We start from the raw sequence: 25,583 nt of genomic DNA, 5'->3' as shown, positions 1-25,583 counted from the left end.
AGGAGTTTCAGCTGGGCAACGAGGAGGAGGCAGCCGATTGAGGAGAAAGATTATATTGGTGAGTAGGATTTTGACAGTCGCGTTCTGCGCACGCGCCACCCGGGAATGGTGCCGGATAAGCGAGTCCCGAATGAGAGAAGTTCAACCTGTACAACTTAAATTTGTGACCCCTGGTCCTCGCTAATCTATTTCATTAAGCAAACTGTCAACTTGAACATCATAATACTATTCGCTTCATTTTCTTATAAACCTCAATCAGATCACCTCTTAGTCTATGCTTCTCTAAAGTGTAGGGTCTCAACTCTTTTAGCCTATCTTGATAACGAAGATGCTTTAAGCTGGGAATTGTCTAGTGGCCCTCCTCTGTGCCCTTTGCAAAGGCTCAATATCACCTGCCATGTGAGGAGACCAAAACTGGACACAGTATTCCAAGTGCGAGCTGACTAAGGTTTTGTACAAGGACAAAATAGTATATCTCGTCTTATATTCAATTGTCCTATGGATACACCCCAACCCACTATTGGCTCTAGCTATCGCTTCATGCCATTGCTCATATACCTTTAAAGATGTGTTTACTGGAGTGCCCAAATCTCTTTCTATCTCCACCTTCTTTAATGCTTTTCCCTGAAGGGTGTATGTATGTATAGCATTTTCCCTGCCCACATGCATAACACTGCACTTATCTAAGTTATACATAATTTTCCAGTCACGAGCCCAACCAACCAGCACATTAAGATCCGCCTGAAGCAGACGAGCATCATCTACTGTCCTAAAACTTGCACCAATCTTGGTATCATCTGCAAATTTGCAGATCATGCCCAACACCTACATCCAGATCATTAATAAAAATAGTAAAGTGCAACAGTTCCAACATCGATCCCTTCAGGGCACCACTACAAGCAGATCCAAATGCATCTATAACTATTTTTTGCCTACATTCTGCCAGCCAGTTCTCAATCCAGCTCAATATATTCAACTAATACCAGGCACTTTGATCTTGTAGCTTCTCTGTTCCAAGGAGAACAGTCCTAACCTTTCCAACCTCTCTTCATAACTGAAGTCACTCAGCCATGGTAACATCCTGGTAAATCTCCTCTGTACCCTTTCTAAGGCCTTTACATCTTTCCTTTAGTGTGGTGCCCAGAATTGTCCACAATACTCCAGCTGAGGCCGAACAAATAATTTATAAAGTTCCAGCATAATCTCTTTGCTTTTATATTCTATTTCTCTATTTATAAGCCACCAAGTAACCCATATACTTTTTTTTTTAAACCCCTTTATTAACTTGCTTTGCCACCTTTAAGGATGTGTGTACACGGACACCAAGGTCTCCCTGCTCATCTACACTTTTCAAAATAGTGCCATTTATAGAGTACTGTCTTTCCATATTAGTCCTCCCAAAGTGCATCACTTCACACTTCTCCGCAATGAATTCCATCTGCCATGCTTTTGCCCATTTCACCATCCTGTCTTTAACTATCCTTATCACTATCAACTACTTTGCTAAGTTTTGTATCATCTGCAAACTTTATAATGCTGCTCCCTAAACCAGAGTAAAGGTTTAAAAGAGTAATGAACCTAAAACTGACCCTTGGGGAACACCAGTCTGAAAAATATCCATCCATCATCGCCCTTTGCTTCCTGCCATCGAACCAATTTTGTACCCATACCGCCACTTTGTCGAATGCCTTCCGAAAATCCATATATACATCTACTGCATTACCTTGATCAGCTTTCTATTACTTCATCAAATAATTCAATCTAGTTAGTCAGACATGATTTGCCTTTAACACCACCATCATCATCACAGGCAGTCCCTCGGAATCGAGGAAGACTTGCTTCCACTCCTGACTTGAGTTCTTTGGTGGCTGAACAGTCCAATACGAGAGCCACAGACTCTGTCACAGGTGGTGCAGACAGTCGCCGAGGGGAGGGGTGGGTGGGATGGTTTGTTGCACGCTCCTTCCGCTTGACCTCTTCACGCTCTCGGCGTTGAGACTCGAAGTGCTCAGCACCCTCCCGGATGCACTTTCTCCACTTAGGGCGGTCTTTGGCCAGCGATTCCCAGGTGTCAGTGGTGATGTCGCACTTTACCAGGGAGGCTTTGAGGGTGTCTTTGTAATGCTTCCACTGCCCACCTTTCGCTCGTTTGCCATGAAGGAGCTCCGCATAGAGCACTTGCTTTGGGAGTCTCGTGACTGGCATGCGAACTATGTGGCCTGCCCAGCGAAGCTGATCGAGTGGCCAGTGCTTCAATGCTGGGGATGTTAGCCTGGACGAGGACACTGATGTTGGTGCGCCTGTCCTCCCAGAGGATTTACAGGATCTTGCAGAGACATCGTTGGTAATATATCTCCAGTGACTTGGAGATGTCTTCGGTACATCGTCCATGCCTCTGAGCCATACAGGAGGGCGGGTATTACTACAGCCCTGTAGACCATGAGCTTGGTGGTAGATTTGAGGGCCTGGTCTTGAAGTCTTTTCCTCAGGCGGCCGAAGGCTGCACTGACGCACTGGAGGCAGTGTTGAATCAATGTCTGCTTTTGTTGATAAGAGGCTCCCGAGGTATGGGAAATGGTCCACATTACCAACAGATTCATTACAGACCTAATCCACGTCCGGACCGAGGTTAAACAGGACCGCGTCATCGCTCCAACCCTCTTCTCAATCTTCCTCGCTGCCATGCTCCACCTTGCAGTCAACAAGCTCCCCGTTGGAGTGGAACTAAACTACAGAACCAGTGAGAAGCTGTTTAACCTACGCCGCCTCCAGGCCAGGTCCAAGATCACCCCAACCTCTGTCGTTGAGCTACAGTACGCGGAGGCTGGAGTTCAGCCTCAGCGTACATTCTGAGGCTGAACTCCAGGATATAGTCGATGTATTTACTGAGGTATATGAAACCATAGGCCTTACACTAAACATCTGTAAGACAAAGGTCGTCCACCAGCCTGTCCTCGCCGCACAGTACTGTCCCCCCCAAGTCATCAGGATCCACAGCGGGCCCTCGATAACGTGGACCTTTAACACATCCATGGCATTGCTCCTCGATTACCCATGCTTTTCCAAATAAAAGTTTATTTTCTCACTGATAATAGTTTCCAATAACTTCCCCAGCACTAACATTAGGCTGTCTGGCCTGTAGTGTCCTGGTTTATTCCTCTCCCTTTTCTTGAATAGTGATATATTAGCAACCTTCCAGCACTACTCCTGTATCCAATGAAGACTGAACAATTGTGACCAATGCTATTTCTACCTTTGTTTCTTACAGCAACCCAGGATGCATTCCATCTGGACCAGATGACTTACTAACTTTCAGTAATGCTAATCTTTTTAGTAATCTTAAAAAATTTGAAAGGCTGCAGATTTTTGAACAGGGCAATGAATCTGTGAATAACTTCCTTGTAGCAGAGGCTAGGGAAAATGAAAGATAATGGTGACCTTTCATTCTCTCTCACCAAGCAAACACCTCTGTTCTACCCCTGGTGGTAGGCTGGGTGGTTCTCCAGATAATTGGTGTTCTGTAGACTGTATGAAGATTAGAGCAACATCATTCTATGGGACTGAGTTCTGAGATTCAAGGCACGAATTCTCAGTCAGTACGGTTGCTGGATTTATTTTTGTTAACCAACTCTTGTATAGGGTTGCCAACTCTGGTTTGCCATATTTCTGGAGATTTGATCATTTGACATTTGATCATGTGGCATTTAATGACATGTTGCCACTCAAGTGATCATTAATGACGACATCTGATCACTGTTTGCAAATGTTATTGCATTTATCTTGATTGAGTGACTCAGTATCATCAAGCACGAATAAAATTTAGTTTTATAGTGAGATGAATACCACAATTTATAAATCAAAGAACACAAAAGGTTTTTGTGCAATTTTATGACTTTTACAATGCACAGCAAGTTATAAAAAATAATAAAATCAAAACCAAACCATATTCAGTTCACCGACTCCAACACCCCACTGCTGAAGTTGAGTTCCAAGGAGGTGAGGCTCAGTCCTCAGAGAGAAGAACCAAAGCTGCCTGACTCCGAGAACAGCCTGACTCCCTGACCTAGATGATGGGACCGAGTGTAAAGTATCCAAGTTTGCTGACAATACAAAGCTAGGTGGGATAGTAAGCTGTGAGGAGAACACAAAGGGTCTGCAAAGGGATAAAGATAGACTAAGTGAGTGGGCAGTAAGGTGGAAGATGGCGTATAATGTAGGGAAATGTGAGGTTCTTCACTTTGGTAGGAAGAATAGAAACAGAATTTTTTAAATGGTGAGAAACTTTTGAATGTTGGTGTTCAGGGAGATTTGGGCGTCCTTTGCAAGAAACACAGAAAGCTAGCATGCAGGTACAGCAAGCAATAAGGAAGGCAAATGGCATGTTGCCATTTATTGCAAGGGGGTTGGAGTACAAGAGTAAGGAAGTTTTGCTACAATTGTACAGGGCTTTGGTGAGACCACACCTAGAGTACTGTATACAGTTTTGGTCTTCTTATCGAAGGAAGAATATACTTACCTTGGAGGTGGTACAACAGAGGTTCACTAGATTGATTCCTGGGATGAGAGATTGTGTAGAATGGGCCTATACTCTCTGGAGTTTAGAAGAATGAGAGGTGATCTCATTGAAAAATACAAGATTCTGAAAGGGGAATGACAGGGTAGATGCTGAGGTTGCCTCCACTGGCTGGAGTGTTTAGAACTAGGGAGCACAGTTTCAGGATAATGGGTAAGCCATTTAAGACAGGGATGAGGAGGAATTTCTTCACTCAGAAGGTTGTGAATCTTTGGAACACTCAGAGGGCTGTGGATGCCGAGTCTCTGAATATATTCAAGGCTGAGATAGATAGAATTTTGGAGTCTTGGGAGAATCAAGGGATTGGGTGGGAAAGTGGAGTTGAGGTTGATGATCAGCCATGATCTTATTGAATGGCGGAGCATGCTCGAGGGGCCGTATGGACTATTCCTGCTTCTATTTCTTATGTTTTTATGTTCTTAAAATACATTATGCAACATTGCACATCACAGGCTGACATGAACTCTCCCTCCCTACAGTTTGTGTTTCTCTCTCCCTGCTTCCCCCAGTTTGTGTTTCTCTCTTCCTTCCTCCCCCAGTTTGTGTTTCTCTGTCCTTACCTCCTCCAGCTTGTGTTTATCTCTTTCTCTCTCCCCAGTTTGTGTTTCTCTGTCCTTCCTTCCCCCAGTTTGTGCTTATCTCTCTCTCCCTCAGTTTGTGCTTCTCTCTCCCTCCCCCAGTTTATGGACTAGACTTTCCCTAAAGGCCCTCAACGTCCGATTGCTGAGAAGAACCACTAACATTCGGCGAGAAAAGCCGGCGAGAATTTCCATTTTAATGTTTAAAGTAAGTAAAACTAATCGCCAGGCGAGAAAATGAGCATTGCACACACATTGTCGGCGATTTTCTCGGCGGGTAAGTGGAAAGTTAGCAACATAGGCGGTTACCGGAATGGACGGTAAGTACTAAAATTTAGTCCGAAGCTGCAGTTGGGCCTAGGGAGGGGGGAAAACTTTTTTTAAAAAAGTAATTAAAAAAAAACGTACAAAGCATTCCCAAGGCAGTTTTAAACCTAATCGCCATTTTAAAATTCAAAAAAAAGAACCTTTACCTTACCTTTCTTTGCAGGGTCCCCCCTTACTGCCCTGTTTAAGCAGCTTTTTACAGGGCGGTTCTCTCGGCGATCTGGACGTCGGCGGTTGAGGCCAAACTTACACCCTGGCAGTTTGGTCCCGGTGGGCGACTTCAGATGTGAACGATACCAAGGAAAAAACTTAAGTGGAAACTCTCACCGGGCAGAAAACCAGCTGTACCGCCGAGAAAATCGGCAACAATAAAGCCGAAAGTCTAGCCCTATATTCCACTCTTCCTCCTCTAGGACTCACAAAGTTTTCAGGTGATTTTGGCGCTGATGCAGTCATCTTCACAACCGGTAAGGAAGTAATGTTTCCGAATAACGGGAGGACCAGCAGGTCTCATGGTTGCAAGCTAAGACAACTGCGATACCACGTATGCGTGAACCACCCATACAGGACCCTTTCTCCCGAGTCACCAGCAGAAGTGCTTGGGAGAAATTCTGGTAGACTCCCGTCCAAAGGGGAAGGGTTGGGAACCCTACTCTTATATGACGCACCGACTGTAAAAGTTTAATATTGTTTTGGCATTTATAATAATTTGAAATCAAACAAATGAGGTGTGCTTACCTCTGCAGTCATTTTTGCCAATCTGTCTGGTGCAATGTTACCACATAGGACATTCTTCCTCAAATTAGGGTTCTTTGAATCTTTCAGATTTGCAATTCTGCTCCTCACTCTGTTTTTATATTTCATATCTGTGTTTTTTAATTCTTGGTACACACGTCAAAAATGGTTAAGGAAGCTCAAGCAACTTTGGAGTTTCTGTTTTGTCAAAAACAGTATTTGTCACCGTCTCTTTTTCGTAAAGTTGTGACAAATTAAATACAAAGATGTTTTTGTTATAAATCAGTGAAGATGTAATTTAGCTAATTTCACATTAGAACTATCCAAATATTACTGCTATTCAAATTACTCGTTACAAATTTTTCAACATTTTTATAAACTTAACAAAACTATCTTGCGACAATATTTAAGTGAATCCTACTCTTGTATATATGTCCTATATACGCTATACAGGGAGCAACGTGTGTTTAAGAGCAGAAGCTTAATTCTTCTTGGGTTCAGTTAGGATGGGGATGAACGAGTTCTGCCTGTTAGTTATTCACAGGTGTGGTTTTCTGTCCTTAACTGCTTACGGGAAAACTGCTGTTGTTGGGAAACTTTCTCCTGGGAATGGTTCGAGTGTTTGGGGGTTGTGGGATTGTTTGTGCCAAGCAGCCTCCAGATCTCGATGTTTGTCTTTGTCCAGGTAAAGGCCAAATGTTGCTTTTTTGCATTGGGATGTGTCCCACAGGTGTTTCAGACACGTTTATTGTATGGAGGGATGCACTTAACCACAGAGGGAAGGGTACATCATTTTGCAAGAGTAAGAGTTGTCCTAGCCAAATGCTGCAAGGGGAGCTTAGGCCAGCAAAAAGTGTGCTCGGCCCTTATCTGAGGCTGGTCAAGATGCTTATGGAAGCTTTTTATATTAACAGTGATAGAATAATCACCACCAGAAGGATCAATTTAGACCATTTAACCATGGCAGATAACTGTTAATGGCAAAGTTCAAAATTAATGAAAAATATGCTTTAAAAATAATCCATCCCCAAAAATAAGTTATGAATTTCTCTCTTGATTTTGCTCTTAGCACACTACAATTAGAACAAGCAAAAACCTTTAAGCACGCCAGGGTTTTCAAGATTAGGGCCAGTCTGCATAACACTTGAGGTTCAACCCTTGTGAGGGGATCACATGAAAAGGGTGTTCATGGCTCAATACCAATATATATAGAAAATAATAATTCAACTTAAGTGTTATTGGAGCACAGTGCACATCATCAGACTCAACAACTAGAAGCCATTTTTAGAAATTCTCTTTACTCAGGTGTCTCCACTGGCAGTCATCCACCTTATGTCAGTGCTAAGCCTCAAAATGTTGTGATCTTTGGAAAGCAGTAGATTAAAGCAAGTGCACTGAGATCTACAGAGGTGATTAGCGAGGGCACATTCACTTAGTTGAGGATACTGGATGGGAAATGAGTTGGGCAGTGGGACTGCTCAAGTCTAGCAAGTGCTCTCTCAATGCAATCGTGTCTTTCCAGTCATCAAATACACACTGCCATGAAAATTAAATCTTACTCATCAATAAAAGATTTTCTAGGACATGAGTTTGCACTGTGTTCTCCGTAAACCAAGTTCTCAATCTTGGGAGCAGCACCGGGTGAAGGGAACTGAAGAGCCGAACATACAATAGATCAACAAGTTCACAGCAGTGACATAATTATCTAAACTCCTTAGTTTAGCCCTTTAAACTCCTCCCTCTCCCATTACTGTGCATCACTGCTGATTCTCTGCTTTCAAAGTTGGTTGCTCTAAGTTTGAAATAGCACTGCATATAACCTCAAATTCTGACCAACTGAAATAGTCAAGGCTTCGGATTACTTCTTGAGAAGGATATTTTCCTCAATTTGAGCTCCAAGTTCTTCACAGTCTGAGCCAATGGCTATGTAATCACCTGAAAATAAGAGATGGAAAATAGTAATGAGAAACAACACCAATACTAACTTCCTCCGCCAAAAAACACGCACACAGACAATGAAATTCCAAATAAACTTGCAGTGAGATGACAGTAGTTAATACTTTTGTCTGAGGTTCCACATAACAACAGTGCCCATCAATGCAGAGACCACGGCAGGGATATATACAGTGATCTAATTTCCGATGACGATTACAAACCATTCTGGCTTTAATCTCACAGCATAGGAAATCATTGGAATCCTTGAATTACCCTTACTGCCTTGTAATCATTACGAAATATAATTTTCTCTGCAACATACACAGTACACTCTTCGAATACCAATCATAGCATACAACAGCACTTAAGTTTAAACTGCATAATTAGAACACAGAAGTCTAACCCCCACTTCAGTAAAGGGGCAAAAATATCTGGCCCAGAAAAAAACTATCCCATACACTTCATCGAGGAATATTTTCTCTTGAGTCCTTAGTATGACAGAATCGTGACTTTATTTATAACAAACATATTGATAATTTAGCCACAGCTAGCACATAGGAGAAATTTCCTTCTTCACTCACATTTATATTGAAAACATAGCCTGGATACCAAAACGGCTCTTATCAAAGTCACAAATATCCTATGTGACTGTGACAAAGGTAAACTATCCCTCCTTGTCCTTCTTCACCTGTCTGCAACCTTTGACACAACTGACCACTCCATCCTCCTCCAACATCTCTCCACCATCGTCCAGCTGGGTGGGGCTGCACTCGCCCGATTCCATTTTTATCTATCTAATTAAAGCCAGAAAAATCACCCATAATGGCTTCTCTTCCCGCTCCCGCATTGTTATTTCTAATGTCCCCCAACGGTCAATTCTTGACTCCCTCCTATTTCTCATCTACATGACGGCCCTCGGCAACATCATCTGAAAACAGAATCAATTTCTACATGAACGTGGATGGCACCTATTGTGTTCCTAACACAGATGACGCTGCACACAGGGAGGTTAAAGTAACAGTGACCTCAGTCTTTAATAAGGCACTCCAGAGTGAGGAACAGGCCTTAAGGGCCGGCTTATATACAGTGCTCCCAAGGGGTGCTGGGATCCCTTGGACTTCAGGGGATGAGCTCCCTGGAGGCGGAACATGGGAGTGCATGCTTTACAGATACACAACACCGTCCATCTCTGTCTTAAATTTATTCAATGTCCCAGCTTCCACAGCTCTCTGAGGCAGTGAATTCCACCGATTTACAACCCTCAGAGAAGAAATTCCTCCTCAGCTCAGTTTTAAATGAGCGGCTCCTTGTTCTAAGATTATGCCCCCTAGTTCTAGTCTCCCCTATCAGTGGAGACATCCTCTCTGCATCCACCTTGTCAAGCCCCCTCATAATCTTATACGATAAGATCACCTCTCGTTCTTCTGAATTACAATGAGTAGAGGCCCAACCTACTCAATCTTTCCTCCTAAGTCAACCCCCTCATCTCCGGAATCAACCTAGTGAACCTTCTCTGAACTGCCTCCAAAGCAAGTATATCCTTTCACAAGTATGGAAACCAAAACTGTACGCAGTATTCTACGTGTGACCTCACCAATACCCTGTATAACTGTAGCAAGACATCTCTACTTTTATACTCCATCCCCTTTGCAATAAAGGCCAAGATTAAAGCCCATGAGATACAGGGCAAAGTGTCAAGTTGGATCCAAAATTGGCTTGGAGGTAGGAAGCAAAGGATAATGATTGATGGATGTTTTTGGGACTGGAAGGATGTTTCCAGTGGGATTCCGTAGGGCTCAGTACTGGGACCCTTGCTTTTGTGGTATATATCAACGATTTATATTTGAATATGGGGAGTATGATTAAGAAGTTTGCAGATGACACTAAAATTGGCTGTGTGGTTGATAACGAAGAGGTAAGCCATGGGCTGCAGGAGGATATCAATCTACTCATCAGGTGGGCAGAGCAGTGGCAAATGGAATTTAATTCAGAGAAGTGTGAGGTGATGCACTTTAGGAGGACTAATAAAGAAAGGGTATACACATTAAGTGGTAGGCTACTTAATAGCATAGATGAACAAAGGGACTTTGGAGTGCTTGTCCACAGATCCCCGAAAGTAGCAGGCCAGGTGGATAAGATGGTTAAGAAGGTATATGGAATGCTTGCCTTTATTGGCCGAGGCATAGAATATAAGAGCAGGGAGGTTATGCTTAAATTGTATAATACTTTGATTAGGCCACAGCTGGAGTATTGCGTGCAGTTCTGGTCGCCGTATTATAGGAAGGACGTGATTGCACTGGAGAGGGTGCAGAGGAGATTTACTGGGATGCTGCCAACTGTAGAATCTTAGTTATGAGGACAGATTGGATCGACTGGGTTTGTTCTCATTGGAACAGAGGAGGTTGAGAGGAGACCTCATTGAGGTGTACAAAATATTGAGGGGCCTGGACACAGTGGATAGTAAGGGTCTATTTCCATTGGTGGAGGGGTCTATTATGAGGGGCATAGTTTTAAGGTGGTTGGTGGAAGGTTTAGAGGGGATTTGAGAGGGGGGGGGGCTTCTTTACGCAGAGGGTTGTGGGGATCAAGAACTCGCTGCCTGGAAGAGTGGTGGATGCAGAAACCCTCACCATGGTTGGATGAGCATTTAAAAGAGTAGTAACCTGCAGGGTTACGGACCCAGAGCTGGTAATTGGGATTAGACTGGATGATCTTTTGTTGGATGGAGAAGATATAATGGTAAGTACTGCAGGGAATAGAATACGGCCAGGATAATGTCCTGGACTAGTTTTGATCGCCTGAATGGGTCGGAGAGGAATTTTCCCAGATTTTATTTCTCCCTAAATTGGCCTGGGTTTTTATCTGGTTTTTGTCTCTCCCAGGAGATCACATGGCTCCGGTTGGGGTGGAGTGTAGAATGTTTTAGTATAAGAGGTGTCACAGTTGTGGTGAGGCGGACTGGTTGCTCTTTGCCTTTCCGTCATTGTTCATAGGTTTATATGTAACCTTTAGGGCTGCTGACCAAGGGCCGTGTGGCTCTTTGTCGGCCAGCGCGGGCACAATGGGCCGAAATGGTCTCCTTCTGCGCTGTAAATTTCTATGTTTCTATTCCATTGGCCTTCCTGATCACTTGCTGAAACCTTTTGTGTTTCATGCACAAGTACCCCCAGGTCCTGCTGTACTGCAGTACTTTGCAATTTATCTCCCTTTAAATAATAACTTGCTCTTTGATTTTTTTTCTGCCAAAGTGCATAAACCCCCACACTTTCCAACATTATATTCCATCTGCCAAATTTTTGCCTACTCACTTAGCCTGTCTATGCAGATTTTTTGTGTCCTCCTCACACATTGCTTTTCCTCCCATCTTTCTATCATAAGCAAACTTGGCTACATTACACTCGGTCCTTTCTTCCAAGTCATTAATATAGATTATGTATAACGACTAAGCCCCACAGCCCTCTGGGGTAGAGAATTACAAAGATTCACTGAGTGAAGAAATTTCTCCTCATCTCAGACCTAAATGGCTCACCCCTTATTCTGAGACTGTGACCCCCGGTTCTAGACCCCCCAAGCTGGGGGAAACATCTTCCCTGCATCTATCCTGTCCAACCCTGTAAGAATTTTGTATGTTTAATGAGATCACCTCTAATCCTTCTAAACTCTAGGGAACACAGGCCTTGTCTACTCAATCTCTCCTGATAGGACAATCCTTCCATCCCAGGAATCAGTCTGGTGAACCTTTGTTGTACTCCCTCTATGGCAAGATTCCATGCCAACTTCAGTTTATGGTCATATCTGAAGAGTTAAGGGATTACTTTCTATTTTTAAGGAAAGAAAGATTTTAATGAAATAGCAAGTTTGGTTAGCAGACACCCCCCAAAATTTTAAATTATGCTGAAGTATTTGCAGAAAGATAAAAGAGCAAAATATAAACATAATCGCATACCGAATTTCAAAAATGTGGTCTATTGTTTAGTTTTGAAAAAATCATTTGTACAGTCAGATAGAAATTGAATAAAGCATCTTTAAATTATTGGGGGCATTAAGCAGTGTCCAAAAATCACACCCCAGAAAAAACAATGGGAAAAAAAATGAAAAGAATGATTTTTAAGAGACCATTATTATTCAAAATATTTGCCAACTTCTTTCTCTTCCATCCCTACTGGCACATGAAGCAACCCATTTCTTCCATTGCTTCTACATCCAGCAGATCGTGCTCTGGGTTGTTTCCCTAACAAGACCTTTTTTTAAAAAATGTGAGCAAGTCATAAACCTGACTCACACCTGCTTAACCAGGAGAACCAGGATACGAGTACCCTGCTGGATGTCACAGTTCGGATCTGCTCTCTGCCGCTACTATAAAAGGGGTGGGGGGGGGGGCACTCTCCTCCCTTTGGACACGGGTATCCCACTAGATAGCAACCGAGTATTTAGAGACCAGAACACTTGTCTCTGCTCGCCAGGGCTGTCTGGAGTGAAGCACGAACCCCGAGATGGGAATGCTACCACTAAGCCACGGATCACTCCATTTTGTTTTGTTTTTAAAGTTAGTTGGTGTCTGACTTACCATCTGTTTTCATTGCAGCAGCTAACAATTCTCTGCATTTGATCCGCACCGAGTCCATGGTGAAAGGAGCCTGAGGATAACTTTTTAGTTGAAAAGGTGAAGGAGTATAGAACGCTTCATGAGGATTACTAGAATTGCTTCCTGAACTACAAAAAGAGGAAACCAAATTTCAGTGTTTTATTGGGAGCCAAGTATGTTTACTGTAATTCTATACTGACTTCTACAAGAACACTATTCTCCAAAATACACCTTTGTTACAAACTTGTTTGAAATGAAGCAAAATAACCACAACAAAAGGTTTTAGGAATATTAAATGTGATTTTTTTTGTGCACCCTAGTTACAATGATGCCTAATTTCAGAGATGTACTTTGACCAGTAATAACATTAAAATGAAGGCAAATTGCAGCATTGATGGGTGGCTACATAGAATTCTTCCCACATCAGATTCTGTCTCCCATGTTTTAGTAAACATTCATTTTCAGCCAACAGTGTGAAGACATTGGCCAGGGAAAACTCCCTTCAGTGGGCCCAAGTTTCCACATGATTCGCGCCTGATTTTTAGGAGCAACTGGTGGAGAACGGACTATTTTAGAAATCGCAATTCTCCACATTTTTTTTTCTGCAGTTCTAGTCAGGTAGAACAGTTCTAGTTTAGTACAGAATTTTTTCTTCAAAAGAGGGCGTGTCCAGCCACTGACGCCTGATTTGAAAGTTTCCACAGTGAAAATGTACTCCAAACTAAAGTAGAATGGAGCCAGTGAAGATTTTTGTAGAACTGAAAAAACCTGTTCTACACATTAAAAAAATCAGGCGCAGGTTACAAATTAGGCGTCCAGAACGAGGTGGGGGGGAGGAGGGGGGGGGGGGGGAAGGGAACTTATTAAATTCGACAATAAATCCTTATTTATACTTCTACAAATATTATACAAATAAATCCAACCTGAATAAACATTTATAAGCCAAGAAAAGATTAAATAAACCATCTTCCTACCTGTGTGAAAGTGCTTCAGCCAGGGAGAATTCTGCAGCCGTTCGTGCCGCTGAGCGGGAGGGGGAGAGAGAGAGAGGGAGGGAGGGAGGGAGAGGGAGAGGGGAGGGAGGGGGAGGGAGGGGGGAGGGAGGGGGGAGGGAGGGGGGAAAGAGAGAGAGGGGGGGGAAGAGAGAGAGGGATGGGTGGGAGAGGGGAGCGAGAGAGGGGGGGGGAGAGAGGGGGGGAGAGAGGGGGGGGAAGAGAGGGGGGGGGGAGAGAGAGAGGGAGGGAGAGAGAGAGGGGGAGAGGGGAAGGAGAGGGGAGGGAGAGGGGAAGGAGAGGGGAGGGAGAGGGGAGGGAGAGAGGAAGGAGAGGGGAGGGAGAGGGGAAGGAGAGGGAGAGAGGAGAGGGGAAGGAGAGGGGAAGGAGAGGGGAAGGAGAGGGGAAGGAGAGGGGAAGGAGGGGGGAGGGAGGAGGGAGGGGGGAAAGAGAGAGAGGGGGGGGAAGAGAGAGAGGGGGGGGAAGAGAGAGGGGGGGGGGAAGAGAGAGGGGGGGGGAAGAGAGAGGGGGGGGGAAGAGAGAGGGGGGGAGGGGAGAGAGAGAGAGGGAGAGAGGGGAGAGGGGAGGGAGAGGGGAGGGAGAGGGGAGGGAGAGGGGAGGGAGAGGGGAAGGAGAGGGAGAGGGGAAGGAGAGGGGAAGGAGAGGGGAAGGAGAGGGGAAGGAGAGGGGAAGGAGAGGGGAAGGAGAGGGGAAGGAGAGGGGAAGGAGAGGGGAAGGAGAGAGAGGGGGGGGAAGAGAGAGGGGTGGAGGGAGAGAGGGAGAGAGAGGGGTGGAGAGGGGGGGAAGAGAGAGAGGGGGGGAGAGAGAGGGGGGGGTCGGGGGGAGCGGGCCTCGGGTCAGGGCGGGGGGGGCGGGTCTCGGGTCGGGGCGGGGGGGGGGAGAGGGGGAGCGGGTGTCGGGTTTGGTCGGGGGGGGGGGGGGGAGCCTTATTCACGCAGCCCCAGTGAGGCCATTGGGCCAGGGCTAGGGGCTGCGTGCTTCGGGCCCCTCCCACACAGTTCGCCGCCTGGAGCTACTGCACTTGCGTGCCGACTGTAGCGCGCATGTGCAGAGGTCCCGGCACTGTTTTCAGCGCCGGGACCTGGCTCCGCACCCCCCACAGCTCGTGCTAGCTGCGCCGAGGGCCACAGGACCTGTAAGTAGGTGGAGAATACCGAGGATTTTTTTAGGCGCCGTTTTAGGCGAGAAAAACGGGCGCCCAGCTCGGAGGGGCGCCCGTTTTTTTTCTTGTGGAAACTTGGGCCCAGTATGCTTGCTGCACCGATCCTGTCTGGTAGAGATCAGTTGGGGTACGAGTTGTGTCATTTTTCAATCCTGCTCCAGTAAATCAGAGCAAACTTAAAGGCTTGTAAACAAACACTGCGAAAAGTAAAATCAAGAAACCATTGAGCAGGTCGGGGGAGGTGAGGGTTTCTTGCCCCCACAGGCTACTCAGCCAAGAAAGATGAAACTTATCCTCTTTGACAAATTCAAAAGCAGATCTCACCCAGCTGAGGGTGGCTGTTAAAAGTCAATGGAAACTCCAATGCAGGAGTTTCCTTAGTCTCATTTCAAGAAATTATCACACCTTTCCTCTTTTGCTTCTGGACTGTTTTGTGCCAAGGAAACAGAATCCCTCCTCTTCTCTTCTGAGGATGGTCCATCTGCAAAATACCATTTGAATCAGACACCATTTGAAAACCTTTTTGTAAATAAAGGCACTTCATAAAAGATTTCTTAGCAAACTGAACAAGACAATACTAGTTCTAAACCAAACAAAGAGTATGATGTGGTGAGAGAACTGTGACACATTGGCCCTGAAATTCTTTTCAGGCTGTGGCACAAAACAGGCAGTATTGGATCAGCCACCCGTTATACGGTTCCACTGACTGGAATGGAACTGAATATCATACGTTGAGTATAACAGACAGCCGATCCTTTACTGCCTGCTTTGCGCCACCGCCTGTGATGAATTTCTAGCCCATCACATCTGTCCATTTTACCTGTACAGAAAGGAAACTACATTGAAAGGATTTTACAAGAAAAAATTGCTTGAAATACAATTATTAGTTCACCACAGGCCATGTTATAGTTGTACAGTGGGGTTGCTTTTTTGACACTGACAACAAAACAGAGAAAGCTCCTGAATTTCTCTAAAGAAGTAAATTACTATTTTAAAGATGGACAGTTTGGAAAAGATATATATATTTTTTATTAAGGTGAGGCCCATCAGGGCTCTATCCACTATTTGCACCGAGGAGTCAGCTTTAAACATTCCAGTCAGATAGAAAACATGTTAAAACGTCAGCTAAAGCACAGATGCTAATTAACCCCACCCGCCACCCCAGAAATGCAATTGCTACCAGAAAGGTGTCAACCTGTCGGTTTTCATGCCATCCACATTTGTGGACCAAATCATACAGCTAGACAGGAATAGAAATTCAGCTGAATTGCTCCTGCACAGAAAGTCATGCTGAGAGAATGCAATTTTGCCATACTTGCTCCCTGTGCACACCAGGACCAACATACTGGAGCTCTGTACCCCAAAGGACTGAGATGAGAAGATATTTCTTCAAAGGGTTGTGAATTTTTGGAATTCTCTACCCCAGAGAGCTGTGGATGCTCAGTCGTTGAGTATATACAAGACTGAGATCGATAGATTTTTAAATACTAAGGGAACCAAGGGATATGGGGATAGTGCAGAAAAGTGAAGTTGAGGTAGAAGATCAGCCATGATCTTACTGTTTGGCAGAGCAGGCTGGAAAGGCCGAATGGCCTACGACTGCTCCTATTTCTTATGTTCTTAAAATGCTAAATTCTATGTAGCTGCGCGACGCACTTAAAACCATCAACAACCAAACGGACAAGGAAGTCTATCAAAATATATTGGGCTCAATTTTAACTCCCTTCACCTGGCAGAAAGCAGGCCGGGGCATTTTAAATGAAGATGGAGACTTACCCACCCGATCTGTCCGACTGCTATTTTCAATTGCAGGCAGCAAGGACACTCACCCCAAGTTAGTGGAGTCCTCTTTAAATATACAGGCCAGCTCCAATGATGTAATTGGGCCCAATCTGCCATTTTAACCTGAGCAGGAAGCAATGGTGGTTACCCTGGCAGGCTAAACCTGCAGGGAACAGCAGCCGGGGGCATAAGAGGTCCACTTAGATAAGTTTAAAAAAAATAAAAGTCCAGTTTCTTCATAGCTAGAAGCAGAGATGATCCTTTGGGCCCCACAGGAAACTGTGGGCTACTCCGAACCCAGGTTCCCCCCCCCCGATGAATTTACCTTGTGCGGGGGACCTATCTGTGCAAATCCCTGAAGGGCAGTCTCCTGCCACCTGAATTCCTGCTTCCTGCCGGTTGGCCAGGCAGCGATTCCTGCCAGATTTGGACAGAAATACGATCTTGTATATATAAATATACACCCAACTATAAACGTATAAGATTATGAGGGTGCTTGATAATTATTAAGTAGAGGGATAGTTTTGTAGCAGCCCTTGGCATCTGTCTGAGAATGCAGCTTGGCATTGACCCTGGTCTGTGTGCTTGCATATTGAGACTTGGGCCTTGATTTTAACTTGGGGTAAGATCAGTGGTGGGGAGGGCGCCAGGGCCTGTAACAGGCTTGCTTGCTGTGGCCCGGAGTGATTTTAGCCCTCGGACTTCATTTAACATAAGAACATAAGAAAATGGGCAGGAGTAGGTCATATGGCTCCTCGAGCCTGCTCCGCCATTCAATAAGATCATGGTTGATCTGATCATGGACTCAGCTCCACATTCCTGCCCGCTCCCCATAACCCCTTATCGTTTAAGAAACTGTCTAGTTCTGTCTTAAATTCATTCAATGTCTCAGCTTCCACAGCTCTCTGAAGCAGCGAATTCCACAGATTTACAACCCTGTGAGAGAAGAAATTTCTCCTCATCTCAGTTTTAAATGGACCGCTCCTTATTCTAAGATCATACCCTCGAGTTCTAGTCTCCCCCATCAGTGGAAACAGCCTCTCTGCATCCACCTTGTCAAGCCCCCTCATAATCTTATACGTTTCGAGAAGATCATCTCTCGTTCTTCTGAATTCCAGTGAGTAGAGGCTCAACCTACTCAATCTTTCCTCATAAGTCAACCCCCTCATCAACCTAGTGAACCTTCTCTGAACTGCCTCCAAAGCAAGTATATCCTTTCGTAAATATGGAAACCAAAACTACATGCAGCATTCCAGGTGTGGCCTCACCAATACCCTGTATAACTGTAGCAAGACTTCCCTGCTTTTATACTCCATCCCCATTGCAATAAAGTCTAAGATTCCATCGGCCTTCCTGATCACTTGCTGAACCTGCATACTATCCTTTTGTGTTTCATGCACAAGTAACCCCAGGTCCCGTTGTACTGCAGCACTTTGTAATCTTTCTCCATTTAAATAATAACTTGCTCTTTGATTTTTTCTGCCAAAGTTCATGACCTCACACTTTTCAACATTATACCCCATTTGCCAAATTTTTGCCCACTCACTTAGCCTGTCTATGTCCTTTTGCAGATTTTTTGTGTCCGCCTCACACATTGCTTTTCCTCCCATCTTTGTATCATCAGCAAACTTGGCTACATTACACTCAGTCCCTTTTTCCAAGTCATTAATGTAGATTATAAATAGTTGGGGTCCCAGCACTGATCCCTGCGGCACCCCACTAGTTATTGATTGCCAACCCGAGAATGAACCATTTATCCCGACTCTCTGTTTTCTGTTAGTTAGGTAATCCTCTATCCATGCTAATAAATTACCCTCAACCCCACGAACTTTTATCTCGTGCAGTAACCTTTTATGTGGCACCTTGTCAAATGCCTTCTGGAAGTCCAAATACACCCCATCCACTGATTCCCCTTTATCCACCCTGTTCGTTACATCCTCAAAGAATTCCAGCAAATTTGTCAAACGTGACTTCCCCTTCATAAATCCATGCTGACTCAGCCTGACCGAATTTTGCTTTTCCAAATGTCCTGCTACTGGTTGTTTAATAATGGACTACAACATTTTCCCAATCACAGAAGTTAGGCTAACTGGTCTACAGTTTCCTGCTTTTTGTCTGCCGCCATTTTTAAATAGGGGCAGACAAACATTTGCAGTTTTCCAATCTGCTGGGACCTCCCTAGAATTCAGGGAATTTTAGTAAATTACAGCCAATGCATCCACAATCCCTGCCGCTACTTCTCTTAAGACCCTAGGATGCAAGGGTGCCCCCCCACCCCCATGGCCCACCTACCTGCGAGAGAACAGCTCCACAGGTCGGGCTATAAAAGAGCTGGAGCGCCGGACCCTGGATATCATAGCCCCCGATCTGCAAGAGAACAGCTCCGCAGGTCGAGAAGTAAAAGAGCTGGAGCGGCATACCACTTCAACCTCCAGCGCTGACTTAAGTACCACCTCCTTAGTGATTGTGATTATGTTAAGTTCCTCCCCCGCTATAGCCCCTTGATTATCCACTGTTGGAATATTGTTAGTCCTCTACCGTAAAGACAGATACAAAATATTTGTTCAGAGTTTCTGCCATCTCCATGTTCCCCATTACTAATTCCCCGGTCTCATTCCTCTAAGGGACCAACATTTACTTTAGTGAAATGTGCGACGATTTTAAGATGGGCGACTGGGTGACGTCATCAAAATCCTGGTTGCCGTTTTCGAGCGTGAGCAAGAACATCGGCAGGACCCAGGTACAGAGGAATGGGAAGGTCGGGGCGGATGAGCAGGAAGTGCTTGTGGCGAGATGCGGTGAATGTTTGTGGCGGAGGAGCGGCGAGAAATCGTGGCGGAGGTGCGACAGATATGGGTACGGAGCTCAGAAGAGCTGAGGGCCCAGGGGCAGCATGGGCCAGCCCACACTGCAGCAGAGCAGGTCTCCAGTCGTCTTGGTTAATCCTTGCCACTGGACCAAGCCAAGCCCGTGTGGTGGCAGGTGTACAACGGTCACCACACGTTAAAAATAAATTCACGCACAGGCATCTTCCACCCCCTCAATTGAAGTTCAGGACTGGAACATCGGGTCTTTCATCGAAACACCTGTGAACTCGTGGAAGTAAGTCATCCTCATTTGAGGGATCACCTATGATGATGATGAGGATGCAAGCCATCAGGTCCAGGGGATTTATCTGCCTTTAGTCCCATTATCTTACTGAGTATCACCTCCTTAGTGATTGTGATTGTGTTAAGTTCCTCCCCCGCTATAGCCCCTTGACTATCCACTGTTGGAATATTGTTAGTGTCCTCTGCCGTAAAGACTGATACAAAATATTTGTTCAGAGTTTTTGCCATCTCCATGTTCCCCATTACGAATTCCCCGGTCTCATTCCTCTAAGGGACCAACATTTACTTTAGCCACTCTTTTCCTTTTTATATACTTGTAGAAACACTTGCTATCTGTTTTTATATTTTGTGCTAGTTTACTTTCATAGTCTATCTTACCTTTCTTAATCATTTTTTTAGTCATTTTTTGCTGGCTTTTAAAAGCTTCCCAATCTTCTGTCCACCCACTAGTTTTGGCCACTCTGTATGCCCTTGTTTTTAATTGGATACTGTCCTTTATTTCTTTAGTTATCCACGGATGGCTATCTTTTCTCTTACACTCTTTCCTCCTCACTGGAATATATTTTTCTTGAGAGTTGTGAAATATCTCCTTAAATGTTCACTACTGTTCATTAACCGTCCTACACTTTAATCTATTTTCCCAGTCCACTTTAGCCAACTCTGCCCTCATACCTTCATAGTCTCCTTTGTTTAAGCTTATTACGCTGGTTAAAGATCCAACTTTCTCACCCTCCATCTGAATTTGAAATTCAATCATGCTGTGATCACTCATTCCAAGGGGATCCTTTACGAGGAGATTGTTTATTAATCCTGTCTCATTACACAGGACCAGATCTAAGATAGCCTGCCCCCTGGCTGGTTCCGTTACATACTGCTCAAGAAACCCGTCCTTATGCACTCTCTGAACTCCTCCTCAAGGCTACCCTGACCAACTTGATTTGTCCAATCAATACGGAGGTTAAAATCATCCATGATAATTGCTATTCCCTTTTTACAAGCCCCCACTATTTCCTGGCTTATGCTCCGACCAACAGAGTTGCTACTGTTAGGGGGCCTATAGACTAAACCCACCAGTGACTTTCTCCCCTTATTATTCCTTATCTCTACCCAAACTGTTTCAGCATCCTGATCATTTGAGCCAATATCGTTTCTCACTATTGCAGTAATTCCATCCTTTATCAATAGAGCTACCCCACCTCCTTTTCTTTTCTGTCTGTCCTTCCAGATTGTCAAATACCCCTGAATATTTAATTCCCAGTCCTGGTCACCTTGCTACTAACGCCTCTGTAATGGCTATCAGATCATACCCATTTGTCTCAATACGATCATGACTGATCTGATCATGGACTCCGGTCTACTTCCCTGCCCGCTCCCCATAACCCCTTATTCCCTTATCGGTTAAAAAACTGTCTGTCTGTCTTAAATTTATTCAATGACCCAACTTCCACAGCTCTCTGAGGCATCGAATTCCACAGATTTACAACCAACCCTCTGAGAGAAGAAATTCCTCCTCATCTCAAATTTAAATTGGCGGCCCCTTATTCTGAGACAATATCCCCTACTTGAAATAATTTTGCGAAAATTTGATGATCCACCTTTTGAGTTCATTAATTTGTTTTTCTAATTTTAGTTCTCCCCTCCCTCTGTCCCATCTCACTTTACGCGACATCTCCTCCCCTCCCATTTACCTCCCCCACTTCCGACACCCATTCCCCTTCGTCTCCTCTCCTCCCCATTTCTTTTCCTCAACTCATTCCCTCCTTCCCAAAATTCTCTAATTTAATGTTGCAGAAATGGACCAATTCTCGTGCCATCTTCCTTAATGCTGGAGTAGTGGCTCTTGATATTTTCACATTCTTCAATATGAAGATGCCAATCTCGTGACACAAATGGTGAACACGATGCATAGGGGGTGAAATCTGGCTCGGTAGTGGACACTCATATGGTACCAAAAATCAGTCTCAGAAGCGTGCACACTGTCCACTGTCGCAAAATGCACCATATTGGTAAAGGGGTTAGCGCATGTGCACCGAACGTCCGCTGGAATCATGCAGAGCAGGGAGATCATGATGTAATTCAGTGTGCAACACTGATTTTTCATCAGCAATGCTATTCTGGACCTCAACACTCCAGACTACGTCCTTTCTTAACCTCAGACAGCTGAACATGACATTAAGCGGTATGAAGGACCCCCACAAGCACTATTTAAAGGGATCGTCAACTATTTACAGTTTAGATGCTAGTTTATTTATTCTGGCTGTTGCTACAATTCTACACGTTTTTGGTGCTTTCCATAGTTGTTTCAAGTTTCAAAAGTCTACAGGGAGTGGTATGGCAGGTGCTGGAGTACCTTTTGATGACTTCAAGGCTTCTGCACAAATCAGTTGCTGCCAGACATCAGTGCCTAGAAAGCCTTTCTCTTGGAATCGAGCATGACTTGAAGAATGAGCAGAGGCCACGCATAGCAAGACAAACTGCTGGAATAGGGAGGAGGAGGGGGAAGATGGGCTCTCAGCAAGAGGCCATATCCACCCAGGGTGTTCAGGGAGCAATTCTCCTACCTGAACTTCAGTGATGACCAATGTCTGAGACGTCTGCACTTCACTAAGGAGGCCGTCACTGAATTCTGCCAACTGCTGTAGCAACAACTCCAACCTCAGAGTAGGGCAAGGACCTTTTGTTTTATTCATTCATAGGATTTGGGCATCCCAGGCATAGCCAGCATTTATTTCCTATCCTAACTACCCTTGAGAAGGTGGTGGCGAGCCGCCTTCTTGAACTGCTGCAGTCCACGTGGTGAAGGTACTCCCATGGTGCTGTTAGAGAGGGAGTTCTACAATTTTGATCCAGCCAAGATGAAGTAACGGCGATATACTTGCAAGTCAGGATGCTGTGCAACTTGGGGGGAACTTGGAGGCGATGGCATTCCCATGCGCCTGTTGCCCTTGTCCTTCTAGGCGGTAGAGGTCGCGGTTTTGGGAAATGCTGAAGAAATCTTTGCGAGTTGCTACAGTGCATCTTGTAGATGGTACGCATTCCAGCCATGGTGTGCCGGTGGTGGAGGAAGTGACTGTTGACGGTGGTGGATGGGGCATCATTAAAGCAGGCTGCTTTGTCCCGGATAGTCTCAAGCTTCTGGCGTGTTGCTGGAGCTGCACTTATCCGGGCAAGTGGCGAGCATTCCATCACATTCCTGACGTGTGCCTTGTAGATGGTGGGAAGGCTTTGGGGAGTCAGGAGGCGAGTCACTTGCTGTAGAATACGCAGCCTCTGACATGTTCTTGTAGCTACAGTATTTATGTTACTGCCGTGCAAAATGTTTGGGTGATGTGGCTGTCATGGTTGAATAGCTGGCAATGTGTGCAAGCGGTGAGATGTGGGTGTGAGGCTTGCAACAGTGCTAAATGTGTGAGGGTAAGGTGAAGCATATGAGTGCGTCCTGATTGATAAGAGATTCTTAGCATGTGAGTGATGGGGGTATGGTGAATAGAGCAGTGGACAATGTTCCTTTTGAGCTGCGCGGCCATGCAGCGTTCCGGGGTCCTGCGCAACCAGCTTGCTGACTTTTAAATAGAAAAAACGCACAAGCATGGTAGTTTGAATGGGCCAAGCAGCCCGTTAAAGGGACAATGTGGCCCTCCCCCCAAAAATTACAGGGAACATTGGCAGTGGCATGTTGCAGTTGGTAAGATATGACTGTTGCAGTTGCATACACCGACGTTGACCACGCATGTGAGGTCATTAAACTTCTTGCATCCAGATCTTTGGGGCTAAACTCCTCGCAAATGACCTCCACCGCTATCTGTTCCCACTGCCTTTTCATCGTGTGCTTGGAGGGCCTCCTGCCCTCCTGAGGATATAGGACAACTCTCATCCCTTCCACCTCATCCACCAAGACCTCCAGTGCACCATCCGAAAACCAGGGTCTCTCCCATGGTCTTCACTCTTTCCTAGGTCAGTTTCAGTAGCAGAACGACTCCTAGCATCTGCTGCAGCCACAATGTACCTCCACTGTAAGTGGTGTAGGCTAGCTTTAGTGTAAAGTTAGTAACGATATTGGACTCGCTTGATGCGTGCAGCCAATGAACAGCGTCAGGCAGCATAGGGATGGGCAAGAAATGCTGGCATGGCCAGCGGTATCCACAACCCATGGATGAATAAAAAACATCTTGGGATGCTGCCTGCATTACACGGAACGGGCGCGAATGAATCACGTATCGCAAACCTCTAGCCGGTTTTCAGAGGTGATCCAATTTCACTCCCATGACTTTAATTGTTTTTTAAATATTCATTCATTCATGGATGTGGCAGTCGCTGGTGAGCGATCTTTTTGAACCGTTGCAATCCATATGGTGAAGGTACACCCATAGTGCTGTTAGGTAGGGAGTTCCAGGATTTTGACTCAGCAACAATGAATTAACAGCGATATATTTCCAAGTCAGGATGGTGTGTGACTTGGAGGGGAACTTGGAAGTGGTGGTGTTCCCATGTGCCTGCTGCCCTTCTAGGTGGTAGGGGTCTTAAGAACATAAGAAATAGAAGCAGGAGGAGGTCAGATGGCCCCTCGAGCTTGCTCCACCATTCAATAAGATTATGGCTGATCTGATCTTGGCCTCAACTCCACTTTCCTGTCTGTTCCCCGTAAACCTCGACTCCCCTATAGCTCAAGAATCTGTCTAGCTCAACCTTGAATATATTCAATGACTCAGCCTCCACAGCTCTCTGGGGTAGAAAATTCCAAAGAGAGAAGAAATTCCTCCTCATCTCCATCTTAAATGGGCCACCCCTTATTCTGAAACTATGCCCCCTAGTTCTAGATTCCCCCATAAGGGGAAACATCCTCTCAGCATCTACCCTGTCAAGCCCGCTCAGAATTTTATACGTTTCAATAAAATCCTCTCTCATTCTTCTACACTCCAATGAGTACAGGCCCAATCTGCTCAACCTTTCCTGATAAGACAACCCCTTCCTCCCAGGAATTAACCTAGTGAACCTTCTCTGAACTGCCTCCAAGGCAAGTATATCCCTCCTTAATAAGAGCAAAACTGTATGCAGTACTCTAGTTGTGGTCTCACCAATGCCCTGTACAGTTGTAGCAAGACCTCCCTACTTTTACACTTTATCCCCTTGCAATAAAGGCCAACATTGCATTTGCCTTCCTAATTACTTGCTGTAGCTGCATGCTAACATTTTATGTTTCATGTACGAGGACATTCAGATCCCTCTGCACCGCAGCATTCTCTGGTCTCTCTATATTTAAATAATATTTTGCTTTTCTATTCTTCCTACCAAAGTGGAGAACCTCACAGTTTCCCACATTGTACTCCATCTGCCAAATCTTTGCCCACTCACTTAACCTAACTGTATCCCTTTGCAGACTCAGGATTCTCTTCACAACTTGCTTTCCCACCTATCTGTATCATCAGCAAATCTGGCTGTAATACACTCTGTCCCTTCATCCAAATAATTAATATAGATTGTAAATAGTAGAGACCCTAGCATTGATCGCTGTGGCACCATACTTGTTACAGTTTGCCAATCTGAAAAAGACCCATTTATCCAGACTCTCTGTTTTCTGTAAGTTAGCCAATCCTCTATCCATGCTAATATATTAACCCCAACACCATGAGCTCTTATCTTGTGTAGTAACCTTTTATGTGGCACCTTATCGAATGCCTTTTGGAAATACACCACATCCACTGGTTCCCTCTTATCCACCCTGCTTGTTACATCCTCAAAGAACTCTAATAAATTTGTCAAACATGATTTCCTTTTCATAAAAC

General features: G+C 45.0%; 1 protein-coding gene across 1 annotated transcript in view; it reads right to left on the bottom strand.

Annotated features, from left to right (window-relative positions):
- LOC139275194 (acyl-protein thioesterase 1-like) overlaps positions 1 to 25,583 on the bottom strand; it is a 248,433-nt gene that overhangs the window by 7,094 nt on the left and 215,756 nt on the right. The window contains exons 11-14 of the mRNA XM_070892333.1: positions 15,314 to 15,389; positions 12,716 to 12,861; positions 8,092 to 8,148; positions 6,217 to 6,371 (exon numbers count right to left, since the gene is read on the bottom strand). Coding sequence (XP_070748434.1) covers positions 6,217 to 6,371; positions 8,092 to 8,148; positions 12,716 to 12,861; positions 15,314 to 15,389 — 434 coding nt within the window. The remainder of the gene's footprint in view (positions 1 to 6,216; positions 6,372 to 8,091; positions 8,149 to 12,715; positions 12,862 to 15,313; positions 15,390 to 25,583) is intronic.

The sequence above is a fragment of the Pristiophorus japonicus genome, chromosome 1 (assembly GCF_044704955.1).
Source record: "Pristiophorus japonicus isolate sPriJap1 chromosome 1, sPriJap1.hap1, whole genome shotgun sequence".
In the NCBI taxonomy this organism is placed as follows: domain Eukaryota; kingdom Metazoa; phylum Chordata; class Chondrichthyes; family Pristiophoridae; genus Pristiophorus; species Pristiophorus japonicus.
Note: the sequence above shows the minus strand (reverse complement) of the source record. Positions and strands in the feature narration are given on the sequence as shown.